General features: G+C 46.6%; 2 protein-coding genes across 2 annotated transcripts; one reads left to right on the top strand and one right to left on the bottom strand.

Moving 5' to 3' along the window:
- Positions 1–422: 422 nt before the first annotated feature.
- On the top strand, positions 423–5,242 carry TADA2B (transcriptional adaptor 2B). The gene is made up of 2 exons (XM_054172186.1): positions 423–698; positions 1,882–5,242. Exons 1-2 carry the CDS (start codon positions 429–431, stop codon positions 2,872–2,874), a joined length of 1,263 nt encoding a protein of 420 aa, XP_054028161.1. The 5' UTR covers positions 423–428; the 3' UTR covers positions 2,875–5,242.
- Positions 5,243–8,539: 3,297 nt separating this feature from the next.
- On the bottom strand, positions 8,540–12,765 carry GRPEL1 (GrpE like 1, mitochondrial). Its single transcript, XM_054172187.1, has 4 exons — positions 12,665–12,765; positions 11,590–11,758; positions 9,932–10,013; positions 8,540–8,949 (listed from the first exon to the last, which is right to left on the bottom strand). Exons 1-4 carry the CDS (start codon positions 12,733–12,735, stop codon positions 8,603–8,605), a joined length of 669 nt encoding a protein of 222 aa, XP_054028162.1. The 5' UTR covers positions 12,736–12,765; the 3' UTR covers positions 8,540–8,602.
- Positions 12,766–24,421: the final 11,656 nt, after the last annotated feature.

Here is a 24,421-nt window from a genome sequence, read left to right as displayed (position 1 = left end):
TGCCCTGGGGCGGCCGGGCTCAGCTCCCCGGGCCCTGCAGCCGCCTCCGAGTCGGGGCCGCTCCCCGCTTCCCTGGTTGCCCGGGCAACGTGGCTTGGCTCCGCCCTTTTCACCGTGGCTCCGGCTCGGCCGCGCCCCTTCGCTCCGACTACCACTCAGCGGCGAGGTTGCTCGGGGTCTCCTCTTCCATTGGTCATTGGAAAGGAAGACGGATCCCAGTTGACCAATCCAGGCTGCTCATTCATTTTAATACCCCCCGCGCCCAGGTGCTTTGGTCCCATTGGCCGGGAATCCGGGAGGGAGGCCGAGCCCTTCGTGCCCATTGGCCGTCTGCCTCGGCGCTCCGCCTGTCGGGCGCTCTGCCATTGGCGCTGCAGGCGCAGGGGCGTGCTGGCGCGTGCGCGAGGGCAGCGGGCGGGCGGGGTAAGATGGCGGAACTGGGGAAGAAGTACTGCGTGTACTGCCTGGCCGAGGTGAGCTCTTTGCGCTTCCGCTGCACCGAGTGCGCCGACATCGAGCTCTGCCCCGACTGCTTCTCGGCGGGCGCCGAGATCGGTCCGCATCGCCGATGGCACGGCTACCAGCTCGTCGACGGCGGCCGCTTCACCCTTTGGGGCGCCGAGGCCGAGGGCGGCTGGAGCAGCCGGGAGGAGCAGCTGCTGCTGGACGCCATCGAACAGTTCGGCTTCGGCAACTGGGTAAGGGCAGCAGGCGCGGGGCGGGCTGCCGCTGGTGGGGGGTCCGCGTCCCACCTGACAACGAGGGAGCAGTGCCCAGAGGGGCAGCGCCGGCCCTCAGGCCGCGGGCGGGCTGCCCTCCTGCGGCTGACGCTCCGCGTTGCCGAGGGAGAGCGCACAGACCCTGTCCAGGGTGGCGGCCGCGGGGTGCCTAGGGGTGCGGGCCGCGCTGACTGGCCTGAGGGAAGCCACCGGCCTGGGCTGAGGGGTGCCTGCAGGGACGTGCGTGGTGCTGACGGGAGCCCCCCGTGTCACGGCCTGTCCTGCGGAGCCCCGGACACCGCATCCTCTATGGTTGGTGGGTGCAGGCGGCTCCGTGACCGATGGTAACCTCAGGGATCGGCGTGTCCTGCCTGCAGGACAGCCGTTGGATAAGGAGTGCTTCTGGCTCTCGGACCTCGACCTGTCGCTACCTGAAGTTCCCCCATAGTCCTTGCCCCAGACTGTTTGTTGTAGATCTTGCACCCTCCTCCTCTTCCCAGTGTCCGGGCTTTTGCTTCAGTGTGTCCCAGCTGTAAGTGTGCTGCTTGCCCTCTCTGACAGTGTGCAGCTGGCAGAGAAAAGCATCGTCATTTGGGTCATTAATTATTACTTCATTATCATTTGCTTTATTGTATCTAAAGGCTTTCAAAATCTTCAAGTTTATGGTCATCATAGTTTGTTTTGGTTCTTAAATATGTAGAACAGGGTACACACTACCTGTGTTACTCTAAATGCTGTCTATATTTCTCTGTTGCTCTATATGTGCTTTGTGAATGAGTAGAATCCAAACAATGTAGTGATGTTACTCCTGGCTCAGCAGTCAGTTTCCTGGTGCAGATGGTGAACTGACTTCCTGAGAGAGCCATGGATGCCCAGGAACCACTGCATAGATCCAGTATCTCAGTGGTGTTCCTGTTGCTAGAGCCTTGGTGATGTTTCTGGTGCTGTTTTCACAGCTGATGTGCTCCTGTGCGTTTCTAAATGCTTACTTGGACCTAAAAATGCAGGAAATGTGGCTAACTTCAGTGTTGCTGGAGAAGTTCAGGTATTGTGAGTTGGCTTTTGAGGATCAGGGAGAAGAAGTCTTGTGCTTTCCTGGGTGCATGTTCTGCTGGAGGCGTAACAGGAATAATTTTCTCACTCCTCCTCCTTTTTGGTTTAGGAGGACATGGCTGCTCACGTTGGAGCATCCCGAACGCCTCAGGAGGTGATGGAACACTACGTGAGCATGTACATCCATGGCAACCTGGGAAAAGCCTGCATCCCTGACACTATTCCCAACAGAGTGACAGACCACACCTGCCCCAGCGGCGGCCCGCTCTCTCCTAGCTTGACCACGCCGCTGCCGCCCTTGGACATCTCGGTGGCCGAGCAGCAGCAGCTGGGGTACATGCCGCTGCGGGATGACTACGAGATCGAGTACGATCAGGATGCAGAGACTCTGATCAGCGGCCTGTCGGTGAACTACGACGATGACGACGTGGAAATAGAGCTGAAGAGAGCTCACGTAGACATGTACGTGAGGAAACTCAAGGAGAGGCAGCGGCGGAAGAACATCGCGCGAGACTACAACCTGGTACCGGCCTTTCTGGGCAAGGATAAAAAGGACAAGGAGAAAGCTCCCAAACGAAAGATCACGAAAGAAGAGAAGGAGCTGAGGCTGAAGCTGAGGCCTCTGTACCAGTTCATGTCTTGTAAGGAGTTTGAAGACTTCTTCGAGAACATGCACAAGGAGAGGATACTTCGGGCAAAGATTCGGGAGCTGCAGCGGTACCGTCGAAACGGAATCACCAAAATGGAAGAGTCGGCCGAGTACGAGGCAGCCAGGCACAAACGGGAGAAGAGGAAGGAGAACAAAAACATAGCGAGCTCCAAGAGAGGGAAGGAAGATGGTAAAGAAGGTGAATTTGCTGCCATTGAAAACCTGCCTGGCTTTGAACTCTTATCAGACAGGGAAAAGGTGCTGTGCAGCTCTCTAAACTTGAGTCCTGCACGTTACGTGACTGTAAAAACCATCATCATTAAAGACCACCTCCAAAAAAGACAGGGAATCCCTTCCAAGAGTCGCCTTCCCAGTTACTTGGATAAGGTACTGAAGAAAAGGATTTTAAACTTTCTAACAGAAAGTGGTTGGATATCCAGGGATGCTTCCTGAGGCTCAGCTGGTCTGAAAGAACACAGCAGAGGCCCAGTGCAGCCTCCAGGACTCCCTTATGATTTTCTTTTCCTTCCCTCCCCAAAGAGACAGAAATTATGTCACTTAAGATCCACCAAAAAACGCAAGCACATAAAGCCCTGCAGTGTTCATGATCCATAGTTCAGATAGACTTTTGCTTTGGATCATGGAAAATACTTAATTGTGAAACTTCTGCATTGGATTCACTGCTTTTGGTACATCATGAGAACAGATCTCTTTCATGTGAACTTACTTGAGTCCAGTAGTGTCTGAGGAGTTACTTGGCTCCTTACTGCTGGACGCATGTAGTGTAATCCTTGCTTTTCTTTGAAGGTGGGAGATAGTTTCATTTGCTGGAAACCTTCTTCTCCCGTTGTTTTGTTATTTTGGCGTCATGCTGGCAGCAAAGTGAAGCTTACAGAAGTCCTGAGCTCAGGAGCATGGTGAGCTGGGATTTTCATGACCATTGTTGAGCTTTCAGATCGTTCTCCTTGGTAACTGCAGCCAAGGGTGAGAGGTTCTGTCAGGAACACAGCAGGGATGAGCCATGGCAGGGAGGGGAAGGAGAGAAATGCAAGTAGGTGAGATGCCTTCAGGTACTTGTGCTGTGGAAAGCGTTCTTGAAGAGTTGCCTCCACACCCTCTGAAGCTCCAGCATTCACTGATGAATAGCAGAGTTGCAGTAGTATGAGGCAGCTGCAGTGGTGTGTTCCAGAGGAGGGGTCAGCACTACTGACAAGTGGCTGATTTGGGCCAGAAATGGGTTTTGGGAAAATAGGCAGTGGGTTGTCTTGCTGTGGTTGGGAGCCTTAGGCAGCAAGATCACACTTTCTTGTTGGGGGAGCCTCCTGCTTTGGTGTCTGTAACTTCTGAGCTTGTATGGACTGAGTGATGTAGCTGCCTTTTCTGATTTGATTGGGAGAGACAGGGAGTGAGACTCTCAAATGGAAGGTGATTTCTGAGAGTGGTTTTTAAAAACTAAACTGAGAAGTGATGCAGATCAGGTCAAAGTGCACAGCTGGTATGCTCCTGAATCACAGAGCTGTAGGTCCAGCCCTTGCAGGGTTCGAGCTGCACAGACCTTGAAATGTATACCAGAATTAATGTGCTGAAATTACTGACGTGGTAGAAGTGGGATGCAGCCCACCACAGAGGGAACAGTGCACTGGGACAGGTGACTGGTCACAACTTGTAGGGGCTGCAGTCTAAACAGGGTGCTTGCCATGGACACCAGCTGGTGATGGAGCACAGCATGCAACAGGAATGCCAGATCCCTGGTACTCTTCTAGCATGATGTACCAGTTAAGAGCAAGATGTTGAAGGAGGACTAGAAAAAGATTTTCATGCTCACTTTGTCCTTAAATTCCCATCCTGGTATGTAACTGAATAAGAAGTGGTGGTTGCCAGGTGGAATTGCACAATGCTGCTTGTGCCTGCAACTGGAGGTCAGTTGGGCAGGTCTTCTGGAGTGCACGTGTGCCAAAACATGGACCTTGACTGGCCTCAGAGCAAGCACTGGAGATGTCATCCTGGTTTGCTGCTCTGGGCTGCAGTCAGCGAGGGTACCGCACAATTCTGCAGCTCGGCAGAGTACGCTGATCAGGACTGGGTTTCCATTAATGCATCCAGCATTACCAAGAGAGTGTCACCGGTGAGATTAGAATGAAAAGCTGAAATTACAAAGCCAGCATTTCTAAGGAAGAAACAAACTAAAACTCTAGTGCCTTTTTCTTTTGAGCTTGTAATGTCATGTCCCTTCAAAAGAGGTAAGGGCTATGTCCTCTGGGATCTACTACTTTGGCTTACCTGTGAGTGGCTTGTGGAACACTTGGGACAAAACTGTCTCTCCTTGGCAGCGGTGGAGCTAACTGCAGTGTGCTGAGTAGCTTTAACAACCACTTCCACCCTAGGTGCATGCACAAACAGCACACAGGTTCCTGAGGTGTAAACCCTTGGTTATTTTCTGCCCTGCTCCTCTGGGAAGGAGGCTCAGCCTCCTCTCTGGTATCCTTGTTTATGCAATTTTGGTTCTTCCTGTAACCTGTTACCTAACTGCTACAGCACACCGTTACTGAGAGCGTTCTGGAGCCTCAACTCTGTGTGGAGCTGGGAGGTTAAAAGAACTGGGATGGGAGGGGGGTGTTTATGAATTTCCCCCCACGCCCCCCAGTATGTGATGTTTATATTTCTACAGTGTTTTGGCACATACAAGTCTAACTGAAGCAATAGCCTAAAGCCCAGCTGAACAGTAACTTAAAAAAAATCTAGGCACCAATAAGTCATTTAAATGTTGGAATGAATTCTACACTTTACTTTCTTAATTCCTCAGCCCCTACAAAAAATGTTGGGTGGGGTTTTTTTTTTTGTTGGCTTTTTTTTGGGTTTTTTTTTCTTTCTTCCTTTTTTTTTTTTTTTTTTGGTGCTAGAAGTAACTTATTGAACATCAAAATGAATGTAAAATAAAGTATTTTTAATGTATGAAATATGGATATCAATATTTATTTTATACTTGCAAGCAAATTCAAGGTGGTAACTGTTTGCTTTAGCAAATACTAGTCCCTTGGAAAGGGCTTCCCTAGAAGCAGTGTCTCATTGTCAGCTACGCTTTTGATTTTAAAGGTGACTTGCACTAGAGGATGCTGCTGTTCCCTATCTTCATATGGAACTGATTGAGTCTCAGCATTCCTTTGTAATGAGCTGCTGATTTTTGTTTGTTTGTTTTTAAGTTGAGATGCAGTTATGTGAAGCCAGCTAGAGCTATGCTGCTTCTCTTCTGTGGTGAAGGGGCTGAGAAAAAAAACCCCATGGCAAAGAGCTCTTCAACTTGTATCTTGTGTGCATCTGGAAGTGCTTCCTGTACTGTACAAATAACCTAGCCTTCATGTTGCTAATGAAAAGGTGTTTTATATGCTTAATGCTCTTGACTTTTTTAATTAAAGATATTACTAATGATAGTATCTGTCCTAGCAGCGTTGATGTAAGCCTATGAGAAAATGACACTCCATAAGCTGTTCCAAATCCTGATCTGCTACTGACAGAGGCAGCAATAAGTCTGTTTTAATGCTGTATGTTTACTTCAATCAGTCCAGTCCCCATGATGTTTTACGGTAATATTTGCTCACTAAGTATCAAGGGAGAATCCACCTCCCCTCTGTGTGTACCACCCAGTGCAGAAGGGTTTGTTACAGAGTATTTTGGGTACAGACCTTCCTCTGCCTTGGCCTGCTGCAGTCGCAGCAAGTATTAAGAATAGCATTAGTAGGTTTGCACGAGTCTTGGACCATAAACTGCCTTGTGAATCACACAAACTGAGCACTCTACCATTACTCTCTCGTGCCACGGCTGCATCTGGTACCTTTGTGACTGTAACAGACTCCACCAGCCTCTGGGTTTGCTGTCTCTGCTTGCAAAATGTTCTCGCATGTGCCCCAGCTGCTCTTCAGTGCTGATGCATTAAATACTGTGAAGGAAGGTGCCTGGTGAGCACACTCAGCTTCCTAGTTTCTTCCTTAAAGGGAATGTTGCACTCCTTTGAGCAATGTACTGGTGGAGCTGTGCCAGACACACAAATGCCTGTGCTGAAACCATGTGAAACCTAACTGATGTTGTGCACACTCAGCATTTTACTAGGGTTTTTGCATTGTATATTGGTAAATAAAATTGTATTAAAGTTTCTTTCTATTATTGATTTAATGGTAACCTAGCTTGTGTGATGAGGAGAAGGGCTTCATCCTTGGCAGTGACAAAGGGTGATGCTATTTGGATGAATGATCATGATTGTGAAATAGCTAAAAGCAGAGGTACTGGTGGTGGCTTTGTTGGCTGGACTCGACGATCTCAAAGGTCTTTTCCAACCTGGTTATTTGTATTCTATTCTAATTTCAGAAGCAGGTTGCTGTTTGATTTCTTCAGTGCTGTTGTTGTAGGGCAGTGTATGGGTGATTTTAGCTCTTAGTAAAGACTTAAGCTTTCCATGCTGGAAGGGCAGGCCAAGGAACATTTACTTGAACTAGTGTTTTTAAAGCAAATAACCGAGTCTTGTGCTGAATATTTATCAGCAACTTGTGTTTAAGAACACCCTGAATGAAGCAGTCCAAAGTAGTTTGTATAAGGTGCTAGGAAGCTCATTAATAATTAAATCTGCTAGGGAAGAAGCTGTGCTTCTACTTGCCCTGTTGGAAAAACTTCTATACTGATAAAAGTTATTGTTAGATTTTGTGCTGGGAGGGGGCACAAAAATGCATGACAGTTCTTAAAAGTACAAAAACAGACCCTGGTCCCTCTAAGGCCTATCAGTGGAGCATGGCTTCCAATCAGCACACAGTAGAATTGATTTCTCAATCCCCCTACACATGACTAATTATCCTAGAAGCTATCCTAGATGGGAGTTACTCTTAAATTCAACTGAAGTATATGGAATCTTCCTTTTTTGCCCTGTAGTTTTACACTCAACCTTTGCACTTTGATCCCTGTACTTGACTAGTTTGAAAAACTTCACACTGTAGCTGTCCTCCCCTGCCCCATCAAAGCATTCATTTTCTAAAGAATGACTAACCCCCCAGCACGCCCTTAAGTTCTTCCCAGCTAACTTGCTAAATGCTTGCTAGTTGTGCAGTTGCCAAGTTCCATCCATTCCTGTCCAGGTGGTCAGACAGATGCAGGACAATGCTCTTGTTTATCTGGTGTATTTCAGCCTACTTGTGCAGGGCTGGGAGCAGCAGGTGGAGTTAGACACGGCAAGAGCTGCCTATTGGAAAGTTCTTCTGCAATTTAAGATCAAAGCTGAATAAATGCACGGAATGAAGATGAAGGTAAGTTCACATTTTTGTTTGAGCCACTTACATGCAATTATTTATGCAATTCTAAAAGACATGTACCAAGCTCTCAGCTACTTCCTTCTTTGGGTATTCTGGGCTTTCAGCAGGGCTGTAACTACAGTTTGCATAACAAACTGATTGTAAAGCTTGGAAGACACAAGACTATCATCAAAATTGTTTAAACCAATTTATACAATATTAAATTAAAAATCCAGAGATAGGATAAAGTCTATTGGTTCTTCAATGCCATACAATTATTAGATGGTCTTCTCAAGTCAACATTAGTACAGAACAAAAAAGGTTAAACAATTACAAATGCTGTCTACTCTCCATTGTCTTTTATTTACAGGTCAGAATTCACAAAGATGTCACTTTGAGTTGATGAGATTATTTCTGAGCAGACAAAAAGGGGCATTTATCACACCAGTGTGTAAAAGCTGACAGGCACTTGCAGGCAATGGGTTGTTTGTACTGTTTCACCCACTTCTGCAGTGTTAGCTTCTACAAAACAAAAGGAGGTGTTTGAACCACTATTTGGATTTCCAATCTAATGACAAATGTGAGATTGCAAATTGTGTTCCTTTCAATTTGATGCACCTCCAGAAGCAATAATTGTAAAAAAAAAAACCAAAAAGTTTCTCTAATCTAAAGCATGAGAGGGCCCAATGGCTCCTGTGCTTCACCCTTGAGAAGCAGAGCTTATGGAACTGTGACATTGAAGGCCACGACGCAGGAGAATTTCATCAGTTGCTTCATTTTCCCAGGGACACCTCAATCAATTCATTTAAACCTCTCAGGGGGGCAGAGGAAAGGAGGAAAGCATGGCATAAAAGAAAAACCACCCAGGTGTTTAATAGTTGTATGGCATTTTCACTTCTCAGACCAAGCAGCTACGCGTCTTTCACAACACCCACCAAGGCGGGCCGCAGCGTACGGCCGTGCAGCTTATAGCCAATCTTGGACACCAACGCAATAGTGCCAGGCTCCTTCCCTTCCATGGGGGTATGAAACAACGCCTCGTGTTCATAGGGATCGAACTTGGCTCCCACAGGATCCAGTCTCAGCAGGCCGTGTTTTTTGAACACTTTCTGGATCTGTGATTCTGTCATAACAAGACCTTCATACAAGCTCTTCAAGTGAGGATTTTCATCCTTGATTTCTTCTTTTGGAACACTTTCTGTTGCTTTCTCCAAGATGTCTGCAACTTCTAGTAAGTCCTTACAGAAGCTCTGAATCCCTGAAAAGAAACAGAAGAGAAAGAAATAGAATCATCCACTGAGGAAAAATCAAAGATAATAAGAAAATCCCAACTTGCAACCCCAAAACCTACAGCAATCGCCTGTACCCTTAGATTAACAGGACAGGGAATGCTGTAAACGTGGAGTAAAGCATCCTTTCAAATGTAACCTGATGACACAGAGACCTTGAAATCCACAGCACTATTTCCTCTAGTTCTATAAAAAGAAAAGTACTTTAACACTTGTCAGAGCTAAAGCTATGCTGATAACCTGGCATTGGCAGTTAGAATTCCACTGAACGTTACTAAAATCTTCAGATGGCTTCAGGTAATTCCCACTCTTGTCTCTCTCACCCTGGGATTCACCTGAAATTCAAAGCATTATGCTCCCCTACTCTGATGTGCTGAAACTATTTGCAGGAGCAAAAGCGGTCAAGACTGACGAGGAGTCCAGAAGATGAACAGCGATTCTTCACTGAATGGCCAGAACTCACATCTCTCCCTCCCACTAGGAACAACCTGTACAGAGTCAGAAGCTGTGCCCTGTGAAGAACCAAGTCCAAAAAGAGGACCAAGAAAAACAAAAAAGCCAGCAAACCAGAAGGTAAGCCAGTGTTTCATGCTCTTGGTTCAGTGTTTTGCAGTCAGTTCTGAGACTAAAGTGTGTGAAAAAGGCAAACTGCAGGCTGCACACCTCACTGAAAAATCGACTGGTGCTATATGTGTTGTAGGAAATCATATGCCTAATGTAAAGGAATTATCAAGTTCTTGACTTTAGGTGTTGAAGCCTTTTGCCATTTCCTGGCAAAATGATAACAATTCTGATGCAAAGTGAGGAATTGTTCAAAGCCCTCTCTCAAATACACTTCCTAACCCAGCAGTCAGGATCAAGACTGTCCAATCTGCAGGCCAGTCTGCTTAGTTTTCCAGGTTCTACATTTCCTGGGGCTTGCAAGTACACCCAAAAGGAGCCTTCACTCACCATATAACTTTGCCTCTTCTACCAACTTCTGGCTTCTTTGTCTCACATTTTCTGCATCTGCCAAGGCTCTCTTGTACTTGTCCTAAAGAAAATACAGTAACAGAAGAGATTTTTTAATTCCTGGTGGTTGGGTAGTTGACAAGAATTCAAATCAGCATACTCAGTATAAACCAGCATTTTAAACAGTTACACATCCTAGGCCCACCAGCTAAAGAGTAGTATGAAGATGACAAGCCAATTATTACAGCAGATGTTTGCTTCACTTTAGTGCAGACACAGGTGAGGGAAAGGAAATGAGATGGGCTTCCAGACTCAGGGTTTGTCCATGGATTAGCTGGTTTTCAACGTACAGATTGATCAAGTTTCATGATTAAAAGATTTCTGCTTTTTCTGATGGGTGTTCACAGAGAAACTTCATCAGTCATGAAGTATTTTGACACTATAGTAAACGCTGGACTTGATGGTCTTGAAGGTATCTTCCAACCTGGTTTATTCTGTGACTGTGACAAGATTCAACCCAGCCATGACCTTCACAAAATCACAGAATTGTTTTGGCTGGAAGACACTCGAGATCATTGAATCCAACCAGCAAACCACTAACAGATCTCTTTTCTCTCCATACATACCACTAAGTGTCCTCCAGATTTTTCAAACTTTGGTAGAAACTATGAAGCTTAATTCCTCTTGTTGAGTTTTGGTCCCTTCCTAGCAATATGGTTATCCAGCAGCAGATGTACTAAGAGTGAACTGAGCACTTCAGGCTGAGTGCTTCAGCACCTAACCCAGAACTCCACGGTGGGCTTCCACTCAAATATGCTCAACCTTCACATGCTAGTGAAGTGTCTCAGAATGAAAATAGTCAGAGTTGAGTGAAAAGCCACATTAGGTAGCCAAGAGCAAATGCTGTCAACAGAGATGCTAAATGACACCTCCGCTTTGTCCTTCAGTGCTTTGGGAAGGACAAATGATCCATAGGTGCTGCTTCTATAGAAGGTTCTGGGCTACCTCTCAATGTCTCAAACAGTCTAGGAAGACAATTCATATAAAGGTCTGATCCACAAAACCAACATCTTGGTTTAACCTACACCTCCCTCCTCTCAGTGCACCTCACCCTCTGGTTAAGTCAAGCATGGGAGAGAATGCAAGGGACATCAGGCCAGATGGAGGGAAGGTGTTACTTCAGCCTTGTATTTGAAAGGCTCTCCAACAGTGGTTTGAAGTTTCCACTTCCTAAATATTTAATAAGTACACTATTATATGAAAGCTAAGCATCATTAACCCTGACCTTTAAAATGTCAGCAGCTGTTTCCAGAAAGCCTGCTCTTAGCACACACAAATACCTACAGCAGAAGCACACTGAGACCCTTCTGCACATGCACTTCCAGAAATTATTTCTCCACTGAGACAAACCTAAGTGAATTGAAGACAGCAACACTCAGGCTGCAGAAGGTCCAACTCTATCCACAAATTGGAATGAAACTCTGCAAAATCTTACTTTGGGCCAGGTGTTGAGAGTACATTTGCTCTTAAGTTTACAGAAACTATTAAATTGTAGGGGTTTATTCAATAACTGTATTCAAACTATGCACCAAGAATCTACAATGAACACTCTTAGGCACACTGTAATGCATGCAATCTGATGACTAAATGACACCTACAGTAACGTCTTTCAGTTGTTCCTCCAGTTTGGCCTTTTCTTCAGTTAATGTTTTTTCAACAGAGCTGGGTTCAACCCTCTGCTCATTTTGTCTCTGACTCTGGTCCTCTTCCAAGTTCTGGCCACTATTTTTCTGTTGTGTTGCTACACAAAGAAGTCGTGGAGAAGTCCTAAGGGGAAAAAAAAACATGGACAATATTAATCAGATGCTTAGAGTACTGGAAATTCACAGATTAAAGTGCAAATACAACAATCCTAGTCTCTGAAAACTGAAGAACCTTTAATCAGAAGTAACTGAACTTAGTCCACATAAACTGTTTCAGAAAATAACTGTGCTGCAAGATAACCACCCCCAGGCAGCAGCTTTCAAGTGTCCAGTATATTCTGTTTATGAGGCAGTGGCACTTTTAAGAGGAACGTGAGGTTGTTTACAGCATGGTACTCTATGAGGAAGCAAATCCAGTTTATGTGATGCAATCATCTGCAACAGTCTCCCAGGGAACACACTAATGAGAACAGCAGTTTGCCACTGATTGCTAGAGAACAAATGAAAAACTTTCAGTGTCACAACTTTGTTATTGCTATATCACAAGTATCACATCAAGAACGGGTCAGTCTCCACGAAGATAATTTATCCCTTCTGAACGTTTCTCAGGCTGAACTAGCTGAGCCTCCAAAGCAATCGAGTTGATGAACGAGGCTGGTGGATCAGTGCTACAATGACAAAAGGCTTCAGATTCCTGCATGCCACACCAAGAGCTCAGGCATGGAGGCCTCCAGACCAGGAGAGCTCCTCCAATGCCTAACCAGGCACTTCTCACGGGGAAGCGTATAGGAAACCATCAAAGGGCGGCGGGGTACCAGGGGACCGGGACCAGTCCGCCCCCGCTGTAGAAAGGCGTTCAGAGCCAGAGTTGGGGGACTCAGGGCCTGAAGCACTCTGCTTGGTAGGGCCGGGCCTCGCTCTCCGCCTGGCCGAGCCCGGCCAGACGCTGGCCAGGCGATGAGCGTGGACCCGGACGCAAACCTGTCCCGACGCGCCCGATCCAGGCCAGACGTCGCGGCGCGACCCTTACCTCAGGGAGAAGCTAAGCAGCGGGTACCGCGGGCGCAGTGCGGCCCGCACGCACTGAGCCACCGCCGCCATTGCACCTTCCTGCCCACTGACCGCCTCAGCCCACCCTTCCGGGCCTCCGCGAGACGGCCACCAATCAGCGAGGGGGCAGGTTAAGAGTGACGTAGCTAAAGACCAATCAGGGGGCGGATGTGCGCCCTCAAGACAAATAAGTGAGGCGGGGGGCGGAGCCAGTGTCTATTCCGGCGCGCTGCGGGCTGCTCACGCGAGGCGCGCTGTCGTCTCCCCCGCCCGTGGCGGAAAGTGACGTGACTGGGCGTGGCGGAGGGCGTGCTGAGGCGGGGCTCGCGCCGGGGGCCTTTTGCCACGTGAGGGAGGCGGGGCGGGCGCTGTGACAGCCCTGCCGGCGCTGTGCTGCTGCTTGGAGGGCAGGAGGCTGGCGCGGGTTGGGCTGGCGAGGGTTAAGCGGGGGCGTTTGCCTTTCGAAACTGGCGAGCGCACGCTGGAGGCGATGTGGTGCTGCGCATGGCCCAGTCTATGGATTGTAGAATGGCCTGGGTTGGAAGAGACCTCCAAAGATTATCTAGTCAAGTCCCCTGCAGTCAGCAGGGACATCCTCCACTAGATCAAGTGGCTCAGAGCCTTGTCGAGACTGGCCTTGAATATTTCCAGGAATGGGGCTTCAACCACATCTCTAGGCAACCTATTCCAGTGCTCCACTTCTTCCTGACATCCAATCTAAATCTCTAATTTCAAACCATTGCCTCTTGTCCTATCGCTGCAGGCCTTTGTAAATAGGTGCTCCACAGCCCTCCTGTAGGCCTCCTCCAGATACTGGAATGCCACTATTAGGCTTCCCCAGAGCTTTGTTTTTTTCCAGGCTGAAGAACCCAAGCTCCCTCAACCTGCTCTCATAGCAGAGGTGTTCCAGTACCATGATTGTCTTCATGGTCCTCCTCTGGACCCACTCCATCTCCATCCCACTCCCTGTTCCACCTGTGTTCAGAGCTGGATGCAGTACTCCAGGTGAGTTCTTAGCAGAGCAGAGGGGCAGAATCACCTCTCCCAACCTGTTGGACATGCTTCTTTTCATGAAGCCCAGGATGCTATTGGCCTTCTAGGCTACAAATGTACATTGTTGGTTCATAGCCAGCTTCTCATCTACCAGAACTCCCAAGTCCTTTTCCCCCCAACATGTGTTGACCATGAGGATTGTTCTGGCCCAGGTGCAGGACTCTGCGTTTGGTCTTGTTGAACCTCATGAGGTTCACCTGGGCACAACTCTCCACCTTGTCGAGGTCCTTCTGGATGACCTCCTGTCCCTGTAGCATATTGACAGCACCACTCAGTTTGGTGTCATCTGCAAGCCTGCTGATGGTTCACTTGATTCTACTGCCTATATCGTTGGTAAAAAAATAGTACTGGTCCCAGTATGGTCTATTTGACTCCTCCCACTAAACATCCAGGTGTAAATATTTCTTAGCACCTCCTCCTCTCCGGCCAAGAGTTTTCAGGTATTTCAAGCATTCGGGGCATTTAGAGGCGAGGCAGCAACGCTGAGCACTGACGGAGCGGCGCACGCTGCTGCGGAACCGCAGTGCCGACGACAAAACACGCGGTGGCAGCACTGAGTACTGATGGGGCATCGCCTTTCCCTGAGTGCGGGGAGCAGCTCAGTTCCTTCGGCTGCCTCATTCGCCTCCTTCAGACGATCACTGCCACACTCACCTGCAACCCATTTCCTGCAACACCGCCGAAATGTAGTGCCCGAAATCAAGCTGTCTGGCCCTGATCTCCAAAGGCTTTTTTGAGTCAGGGGCTTGGAAGCATTTCTGTGCCATGGGGGTGTCTCCACTGGGCCTGTGGTAAGTCCTGGTTTGGGGCAATCAGCCTCAAATTAGGATGAAAGAAGGGAAAAATGAAAAGTTAGGGGTTTTGAAAGCATTTTTATATCTTGAACAGAGATTTATCTAGAGGAGAGGGTTGAGAATTTAAATCCTTTCTGTAAATAGTATTTACAGGCATTTTAGAAACCTCCTATAAACGTCTACACTTAGGTCTTTATTCCCTAAATACTTATATGTATAGATCTATAAATACTACATTTCATGTTATATGTAATAGAATGGGGACAATCCCCATTGCCAATCCAGGCTGCAGGATGATAAGATCAAGACCAGCCCTGCAGAACGGGATTTGGGAGTGTTGGTAGATGGACATGAACCAACAAATTGCATTTGCAGCCTGAAGGCCAATGATGTTCTGGGCTGCATCAAAAGAAACGTGGCCAGCAGATTGAGAGGTGATTCTCCACACTCTTTCTGAGGTCTGAGGCCTGTCTCTTGTGGAATGTTGAAAGCACAATTTCCCTGCTGTGGAGGCTGTTAGAAGAATTGATTGTTAAAGGGTTGTGAGCTAAAGGAGCACACAGCAGCACCCAGGACAGCAAGAACTCTCCTTTAGTGTTGCAAACCTTTGGCTCAGCTCTTTCCTTTTTGAGAAATGCTTCAGGGTTTGCAGAGTGTTTCCTGGAAAGTGGTTTGGAAGATCAGGTTTGCAGTTTCAAAAGCTAAATGAGTGCTTTTGTGTGAGGCTTTCCATGCCTCATTTTGGGGATTGATTTCTTGCTTGTGTCTAAGGAAAGCTAAAGAAAAACCTATCTTCAGCCCAGATCAAACCAAAATGTTTTTGGCTTGATGGCCAAACTGACAGATTAATTATTCTCAGTTCTTCTTATGCACTAAAAAGAGATTTGTTTTCTTCCCTGTAAAATGAACCATGTAACTGAGAGGTGCATGTGTTTTCCAGGAGCCAGTGGGACTGGTCACACATACTCTATATGCAAGCTGTGGTCAGTTGGATGAGACCCATGCTTTTTCCCCATTGTCACAGCTGGTGTTCTTGCATGGAGCAGTTTCAAAATTCAGATCCTACAAAAGCTTGTGCAATGCACTGTTCTCAGTGTAAGACACAGAACCAAACTGCAACAAAAGTTAGGGGGACTCAAAAAAGCTAACCAGGAATTCAGCAATGTCTGCAGATTTCTTACTGGTGGTGGCTAACTGGCCTCATGATCTCTCTCATTGGGCCAGAGCCTTGACTGTCTGAATTAAGTCATTGCAGTATAAGACAATAGCTTGTAGTGTAAGCAATAGCTGGGGATGAGAAGGGTACTGGTTGAGGAATGGAATTCAAGCTTCCAAAAGCTGCAAGGCAATGAATAAGCTGAACGTGATACTGGTTTTCACCAAACCTCCTGATATTAAAACTAGAAAGCAAAACTAGTAGAAGGCCAGTTTAGAATTAAGTGTTAGAAAGAGCTGCTTTGGGCAGAGGCAGTCAAATAGTGAGACTGCTGGTACAGGAGTTTGTGGAGACAGTGTCAGCAGGTTCAAGGAGGAGCTGGACAAATTCAGCGACAGTATCGTGGAATGGTAGAGTAATACTGCATCCAGTTCTGGTGTCCCTCAGCATAAGGAGGACACAGAGCTGTTAGAGTGAATCCACAGGAGGGCCACAGAGATGATCCAAGGGCTTGAACAGCTCTGCTGTGAGGATAGGCTGAGAGAGCTGGGAGTATTCAGCCTACAGAAGAGAAGACTCTGGGGGGATCTTAGAGCTGCCTTCCAGTACCTGAAGGGATCCTGCAGGAAGGCTGCAGAGGCACTTTTCATGAGCCTGTCTAGAGACAGGACAAGGGGGAGTGGTTTTAAGCTGAGGGAGAGTAAGTTTAGATTGATCTTAGGGAGAAGCTCTTCAGTATAAGGGTGGTGGGAGTCTGCCCAGGTAGGTTGTGGACCCTCCCTCCCTGGGGGTGTTCAAGGTAAGGTTGGATAAGGCCGTGAGCAGTCAGACCTGCCCATGGTGAGGAGATTGGAGCAGGTCCCTTCCAACCCTTGCTGATGTGCAAGGTGACAAGCACTGGCTGGAAATGTGGAATATATTTCATCTAAGTATTTGTACAGCTAAAGCTTGAACCTTTGTGTAGAAGGAACATCAACTCTGCCCAAGCAGAATTAATAAACAGCTTTCAAGGAAAACATGTAAAGAAAACCTGTTGGAGTTGATCCATCCCTCAGCCAACACTCCACAAATGAGACTTTCATCCTGGCCATGAACTCCATGCAGCCTGCTGTGCCATGGTCACATCTGTTGGGACTTGGCTACATCCATAGCTCACCACAGTATGACACTGTGGGTGCCAGCATCTTGTCTGGGCCTTTCTGTCCCTGCTTGGGGGTGGAAAAAGGGGCTTGCAGAGCATGGTGTGGGGAAGTTGTATAATGCTGCTGTGAGGGGTTTGTTCTTGCTCTTGCTAATCTGTGCTGTAGAGTACATGTTGAGGAAAGACTATCCTTCCCTTTGCCTGTCAAATTCCATCACCAGTGCCATGGGAGAAACAACAGAGCCTGTTTTTCATCTGCCTGGGGTTATTTTGGTGGGTTGCAGTCCTCTTGTGCTCCTCCAAGAGGTGCCTAGGCATTTGAGAGTGAGCTATGGGGTGAAGCCAGGGTGAATAGACCCAGGTCTGTTCTTGAATAGCTGCAGAAAATTCCTTTGGAGGTGTTATGTGTACTCAGAGGCTATTGCAGGCTTCCTGAGGGCTGTTACACCTTCTCTCCTTGACGAATCCAGGGGTTTTACACACTGGATTATTACAGGGTGCCCTTTTAGCCCCTTCTAACACAACACCATTTGCATTTGTTCTCCCTCTGGAGGGAAAGAACAGTGAGATATTCACAGGCTTACAACCCCTGCACTTAACAAAAATGAAATGGGATCCCATGCCAACTGTGTGTTTTGCACTCTCCTTGCTTTGTGCACTTCGAGGCTCTCCCAGCCAGTCTCTTTTAGGTGATTAATTCCACCTCCTGCTAAATGAGTTTACAATTAAAATGGGCTTATTCATGGCAGCCACTGAATTTTCACTTGGCTTTTTTTAAATATATAATTGAAAACACACCCAAACTAAAGCTGCCTGTAAGTATTAATTTTCATTTCCACAGAATGCTCTGTCTCCAGGGTAAGGAAGGAAATTCCAGGGAGTTAGCCAAGACAATCAGGGTTAATGTGCTCTTTGAAAAGTGTGGGGCAAGGAGGACCCTCGATTTCTCATCCAGAGGTCAGGCCTGCTGCTGGGACACTGGTCTGGATACAAGAGGGAGAGGGCATGTATCTGGACCCCTGTGTGTTTTGCCCAGGATGCAGTTTGAGAGACCATAGACCATGTGCAGCAGCCCTGGGAATGTCAAGGCTGTTTTTCAGGAGTAACATGTGCTCCTGCACAGGGGAGCAAAGGCTGTCTTCAGTTGTGTGGGGGATGCCAGGCTGCATAGCATGAGTGGTGTTGTATAATGATGAGTGTAGGAAACACTTATGGGGCTGGTGCTTTTTGTCTGGCTCTCCTTGATATCCAGAATATTACATGTTGAAACCTCATTCAACCCAGCTTGAGCCAGTTCAGCAAGGGAAACAGAAGTTAAGACAGTGATACAGGAGACAGCATGGCCTTACCATCATGCTAGTCTAGGCAATGGTGTGAATCGCCCAAGGGCATCTCAGCATCCTGGATAGTGGCAGGGCTGACTTTATGGCTTTTCCTTCCATGGTGCACATGAGTTCATCTTGGTTTGTCTTAAGACTTCTGAAAAGCTCACCCACATGCATTACAGACCCTTCTCTGCAAACCTGCTCTTGCAGTGTCCTGTGTATGTTCAGTGCCTTCTTATCATGCCAAGAAGCTGTGATCTTCTCTTCAGCTGGAGACTGCAGTGTCAAAACTGTGTTTTGAAGAGCACTAGGGCTCTTCAAAATAAAATGTCAACTAGTATTTTTTAATGAAAAGAGCCTTCTTTTCCTTCCTGTAACTACTGTAAGCTTGGTATCCTAAACACAGAGGTGGGTTTGTGCATTGATATAAAAACCTCCAAGTGAGACTAACTTGCTGCTCTTCCACCTCTTCAGTTAATCAAATTTTGTGTCCTTTTTTTTGTGTGTCTTGCTCTGTTTTCCAGCTGGCTCCCCTCTCCCCTTTGGAAATGGGCAGGAACACCAAGTTCTGATTCTTTGATAAGCTTCATGGTCATTCACTCAAATTCCTCTCCTCCCTATCCCAATAGCTGAACTGCAGAGGAGTGCCAGGGCTTGTAAGAACATTTTCAGCTTCCCTGCAGATACTGCAGCCAGCAGTGCAAGGCCTGCATGAGAGCAATGAAGCTCATCTTTTCCTCTCTGTCCTCTACCTCCTATTAGTAATGAGGATAAAAAGTGGATTTAATTATTTACTAAGTATTTTCCCTGATGAAAAAGCTACAGTAACCTTTAGGCTAAGATTCAGATCAAAACTCTGCTTACCCCATAGGTCTCCATGGTAAGGGGCATTTTGGAAAGCATACCCTGCAGTGGCTACAACATGCAGGACAGTTTCAGGAATATGTCCAGCAGTTCTAGTTCCTTCCTGTATGTCCTCTACTTCTTCTTCTATGTTCTCTGGACAAAGAGTGAACAAAGAACAGAGACATTTTTGAGACATACTGCTGAAAGAGTTTTTCAAAAAATAGGGGTTTTTTCCTCATTTCAGTGTTGCTTTTGGGCAGGACCATAGGCCCAGGAACATGATACCCTAGCTAGGGTGTTGTTCAGGGGCACATCACTCTGGTTTCCCCTCGATATTAAATGCCATCTTCTGCCCAGAGATTCACAGAGTATCTCCTTTTATTTAAAATGGGGAGGTGTAGAGGTGAGGTAAAGCAGGGCCATGTGCAAAATCTGCTCTCCTCTTTTCTGGAGGGTACACTGCTGTGGATGCAACTGGTAAAGCTGGTTGTGTGCATTTGCTGTGAGGCTACTCTGGCAGCTTGGTCACTGATAATCCCATTTAGGGAAATTTTCTGTCACTTGGGGAGCCAGGAAAGAACAGAGCAGCATGGCAGAGCAAGCATGTATTTACTGACATGGTCTTCAGGAAAAGGAATTCCTAACTGATCCAGACACTGGCCTCTTGACCCCAAACACTATTTTGTATAAGCTCAATGATAAAATTGGATAATGTTTCTATAAGGAAATGCAAATGGAAACATCCAAATTGCTAATCTCTCTGGAAAAATTATGATTATCTGATTATTATTCATTGATGCTTGCTTTTCCTTGAAATGCTCAGGGCCATCTGCATTGAAAGCATGTTGTTTGTGGGAGATCTTGAGAGTATCTTGTGTGAGATCTTGAGAGTATGTACAACTTACTGTATGTACAACTTACTGTCTACAACTACCTGAAGGGAGGTTGTAGCCAGGAGGGGGTTGGCCTCTTCTCCCAGGCAACCAACAACAGAACAGAGGACACAGTCTCAAGCTGTGCCAGGGAAGGTTTAGGCTGGAGGTGAGGAGAAAGTTCTTCACAGAGAGAGTTGTTGGCCATTGGAATGTGCTGCCCAGGGAGGTGGTGGAGTCGCCATCCCTGGAGGCATTCAGGAGGGGATTGGACGTGGCACTTGGTGTCATGGTTTAGTAGTCATGAGGTGTTGGGTGCCAGGTTGGACTTGATGATCTTTGAGGTCTTTTCCAACCTTATTGATTCTATGATTCTATTCTATGATTCTAACTTTGACCAAAAAAACACCCCAAGTATATAAATGAAGAGTCAGTTCAATTGTGAGAACGAGTAGGTTTTAGCTTTGGTTTGCTTTGTTAATGCTCCCAAGCATAAACATTAGCATGAAAATATGTTTTTATTTGTCTGCAGTGATCCCTCTGAGGCAGGTTTTTAAAAATTCATTACTGTAATGCTGAGGTTCTACTGGTGGCAAAAGAACCTGCACATAACTAGTGAGAAACAGAGGCTGTGGGATCTCTGGAGATCATTTAGTCCAACCTTCTGCCCAGAGTTCAAAGTACCAGCATTGAGTGTGTCAGGATAAAACTGACTGCAAAACGTGCTACTGCCATGAAGTTCAAGGTAGCTGAACAGTGGTGACTCTGATGTTTTTCCTAAACTCAGCTGTCAGTTTGAGGTGCTTTCAGTTTGCTGTGAGAAGCGTTGGTGTGGATATGTGTGTGTGTGATGTGGCTGCAGTTTTGGGCAGTTTGTAGTTGGAAAAGAAAATCATAGAATCAATAAGGTTGGAAAAGACCTCAGGGATCATCAAGTCCAACCTATCACCCAACACCTCGTGACTACTAAACCATGGCACCTAGTGCCACATCCCATCCCTTTTTGAACACCTCCAGGGACGGTGACTCCACCACCTCCCTGGGTAAACCTGGGCTGGTGGGAGATGTCCTTGCCCGTGGCAGGGGGATGAGAACTAGATGATTTTTAAGGTCCCTCTGAAGCCAAACCATTCTATGAATCTATGATTCCAACAGTATGCTGGATTTATTTTTTTTAAGGGCACTTCCTTCAGCACAGAGGAGTGGTGGAGGTGTGCAGTGAGGCAGCCTCCAGTTCTGCATTCTTGCACCTTTAGCCTAACATTGGGACGTTTGTGCCCTGTCTCTAACAACATCAAGATCTAACCCTCTGTAGCCTGTGCACCTTCTGATGCCCCTTGGGAGAAAATGCTGTGCCATAGAGAACATGACTTTAGGACTTAGGGAAACTGGTACCAGCCAAGTCCTTGTGCAGCACAGAAAACCTCTGTTTCATGGTATCAAAGCAGTGGCTACAAGCAAGTTAATTACAGCAGAGTTATTAATTTTTCTACTTTTGCAGTAGCAGATTTGATTGGGAGACTGGGGTATTGCTTTGACAATGGTGAATAGCAGAACTTTATTCCTTTTAGGTCTTTACACAGAGCAAATAAATTTAACAAAATGCATATTTATATAGCATGCCAAAAAGTAATTATGCCTAATACTGAACTTTCTGTGACCAAATATATATATATATAAAATAAAAATTCCAAGTTAGAAAAAGAGCAATTGAACTTTATAAAGTTGTCATTTATATAGAGCCAGGCCAGGAAACTGTACAATGGGTAGGGTCCAACTGAACAGGACCAAAACCAAAGGAGAAATGCAGTTAGTGCACTTGTGGTCTCCTTTGTACTTTGAGGTTTGAGGTTCTATCTTCTTTCAAACCCTTTGTCCTCATGAGGGTAGCCAGGACTTTGTGGACCAGTGTGAACAAATCTGACACACACCTTGTAAAAAGCCCATTTGTGTTTAGTCAGCCTGTAGGTTTACTCTGTTCAGCTTCCAACTGTGCAAGTCTTGCCATGGGAAAAGGCCTTCCTGTGAGAAGTGACATTCACTGCTGTGAAAGTCCTCCTTTTCAGAAATCCCCTGCAGCTGACTGGCAAACCCAACCCCCCTTTCCTCTAAAACACTAAAAATCCATTCAGCTAACCCAAACCTTTCACCTCAGCACTGGCTAGGCCACACCTGGAGTACTGTGTCCAGTTCTGGGACCCTCAGTTTAAGAAGGACATTGAGACTCTTGAACGTGTCCAGAGAAGGGCAACGAGGCTGGGGAGAGGCCTCGAGCACAGCCCTATGAGGAGAGGCTGAGGGAGCTGGGGTTGTTCAGCCTGGAGAAGAGGAGGCTCAGGGGAGACCTTATTGCTCTCTACAACTACCTGAAGGGAGGTTGTAGCCAGGTGGTGGTTGGTCTCTTCTCCCAGGCACCCAGCACCAGAACAAGAGGACACAGTCTCAAGCTGCGCCAGGGGAAGTTTAGGCTGGAGGTGAGGAGAAAGTTCTTCCCAGAGAGAGTTGTTAGCCATTGGAATGTGCTGCCCAGGCAGGTGGTGGAGTCACCATCCCTGGAGGTGTTCAAGAGGGGAGTGGATGTGGCACTTGATGCCATGGTTTAGTAGTCATGAGGTCTGTGGTCCAGACAGGTTGGACTTGATCATCTTTGAGGTCTCTTCCAACCTTGGTGATTCTGTGACTGTCATCCTTAGAGAGAAGATTTAACAAACTGCTTAAAACCCTTCACAACAGCTGAGTTTTGCAAAAAGCATTATCCCTGTTCCTGTGCTGGGGTACAGATCAAGAGCAGTGTCTGCTGGAACCACCTCACAGAGCTGGTGTGCTGGTCAGGGAGAAACATAGTCATGTTCAAAACCTAAATACGAAAAGGAGCTTGCAGAGGATGTTTATTTCTGCCATCACACCATGCTTTGGCTAGTTGAAAGCTGTCAACCAGATAGATTTTGCAAGGAACAGCAGTTTCTTTCATTCTCCAAATGGATATGGTTGAGGCAAGAAAAAAAGAGTATTTGTAAAGCGTTCCAAATGACTCCCAAGGACTAGGGTTGGAGGAGAGGCTGAGGGAGCTCATCCCAGGGTTGGACACACGGAGTCAGATCCGGCAAGCCTCGGCAGGGGTGCATGGCACAGCCTTCCCAGCTCTCCCCTCTTCCTCACAGTGATTTCTCCTGGATGTCTAATTTCTGAGAATTACTGCAGAAGCAACAGGAATTTTGCAACTGTAAATTCTAGCTGTCACTATGAGCATAAGTTCCTTGTGTAATAAAACATGATACTACAGGCAAATGTTAAGGAAAGATAGGAACAGGACTTGGGGAAATTGGGAGGGGTTGTGTGTGTGGAATGGTGATGCTGCTGCCTTCTAAAGCAAGGGAATACAAACCTGAGCAAACCTCCATATCTGCCCCACAAAACTGCAACAGGGCTCAGAGCAATTCTGCTAGCAGGAAAGAACAAGGGGTCTGGGTGTTTTTCTTCTACAAATGGCCACATGCACCACGTGTGTAAGAAAAGAAATAGCTGGAAAAAAGAAGGCACACATATCTGCTTGCAAAGAAAAGCCTGTTTGTGTTGCTAGCACAGTGGAGGAAATTGTTGAATAACAGTTCATCCATGTAAAAATACGACCTGCACAAGGCTGCCAAGGCTAGTTATAGCTGAGCAGATTGGTCCTCTATATGCAGGTCAGACAAATTATTGGTGCCTAGGGGCAGCTTTCAGTTACACACACCATTTTTTCCTCCATAATTTATAAAACTTCTGGACAGCAGGATACAGGCAAATGGCTCATTGGGGTCCTGGTTACTCCTTCCTCTTTCAAATTCCTTGGCCTCTTTGTGGAAATGCCCTTGCTGTTGCTGTGCTTAGACTTGGAGCTCTTCCACTTGCAGATCCTGGGATGGGTTGGAGGAATAGAAGTGCTTTTCTGCAAGACAAATCACCTTCATTTTCCCTTTTGTGGCTCTTTAGTAGTAGAACAAATGGTGACTTCTGAGGTTTTTGGAGGGTTTTGGTTTTTTATTAATGGCTTAGTTAGCAGGAAGATCTCACAGATTTGTCAGACTGTCTTGAAGTGATGTTTCAGTCATTTGCTCTGACCTCTTAGATAACACAAAGCTCATTTCTGGAGCAAACCCATAACTCCTGCTAGCACAACAGCTACAAATATGACCATAGTGTGAGAATCTGGGAGAGCAGAGACACACCCCCCACCACCCCCAACCTTTTTGCAGTCCATTTAAAACAAACATACCAAATTCTGAGATGATGAACCAAATTATTTCTTGCTGTCCTAATTATAAGGAAGCCTGAGTAAATGGAAAAGCTGTGCTGCCATCCTTCTGCTTGCTTAATTTGTGTTTTGAAGAGAGAAATGGTTTACAGCCATGGGTTAAGAGTCAGAACTCCTGGGTTCTTTTCCCAACATAGCTACTGGCTCATATTACTTTTGGCAATTCATTTAACATCTTTGCTTGGCTTTCTCTTCCATAAGAAAGATGTAATAATACTTCAGTGGCTTAATTAACTAAACCTTGTAAAGTACTTTG

The sequence above is a fragment of the Dryobates pubescens genome, chromosome 23 (assembly GCF_014839835.1).
Source record: "Dryobates pubescens isolate bDryPub1 chromosome 23, bDryPub1.pri, whole genome shotgun sequence".
NCBI classification, from domain to species: domain Eukaryota; kingdom Metazoa; phylum Chordata; class Aves; order Piciformes; family Picidae; genus Dryobates; species Dryobates pubescens.
The sequence above is the reverse complement of the archived record's forward strand: the minus strand, read 5'-3'. Positions and strand labels throughout refer to the sequence as shown.

Excerpts from the sequence above, each read along its gene's own strand:
- TADA2B (XM_054172186.1), top strand. The coding sequence starts at position 429 with ATGGCGGAACTGGGGAAGAAGTACTGCGTGTACTGCCTGGCCGAGGTG. Across the intron at positions 699-1,881 it reads AGTTCGGCTTCGGCAACTGG|GAGGACATGGCTGCTCACGT; the intron begins GTAAGGGCAGCA and ends TTTTTGGTTTAG.
- GRPEL1 (XM_054172187.1), bottom strand. The coding sequence starts at position 12,735 with ATGGCGGCGGTGGCTCAGTGCGTGCGGGCCGCACTGCGCCCGCGGTAC. Across the intron at positions 11,759-12,664 it reads CTGCTTAGCTTCTCCCTGAG|GACTTCTCCACGACTTCTTT; the intron begins GTAAGGGTCGCG and ends TTTTCCCCTTAG. Across the intron at positions 10,014-11,589 it reads AACAACTGAAAGACGTTACT|GACAAGTACAAGAGAGCCTT; the intron begins GTAGGTGTCATT and ends TATTTTCTTTAG.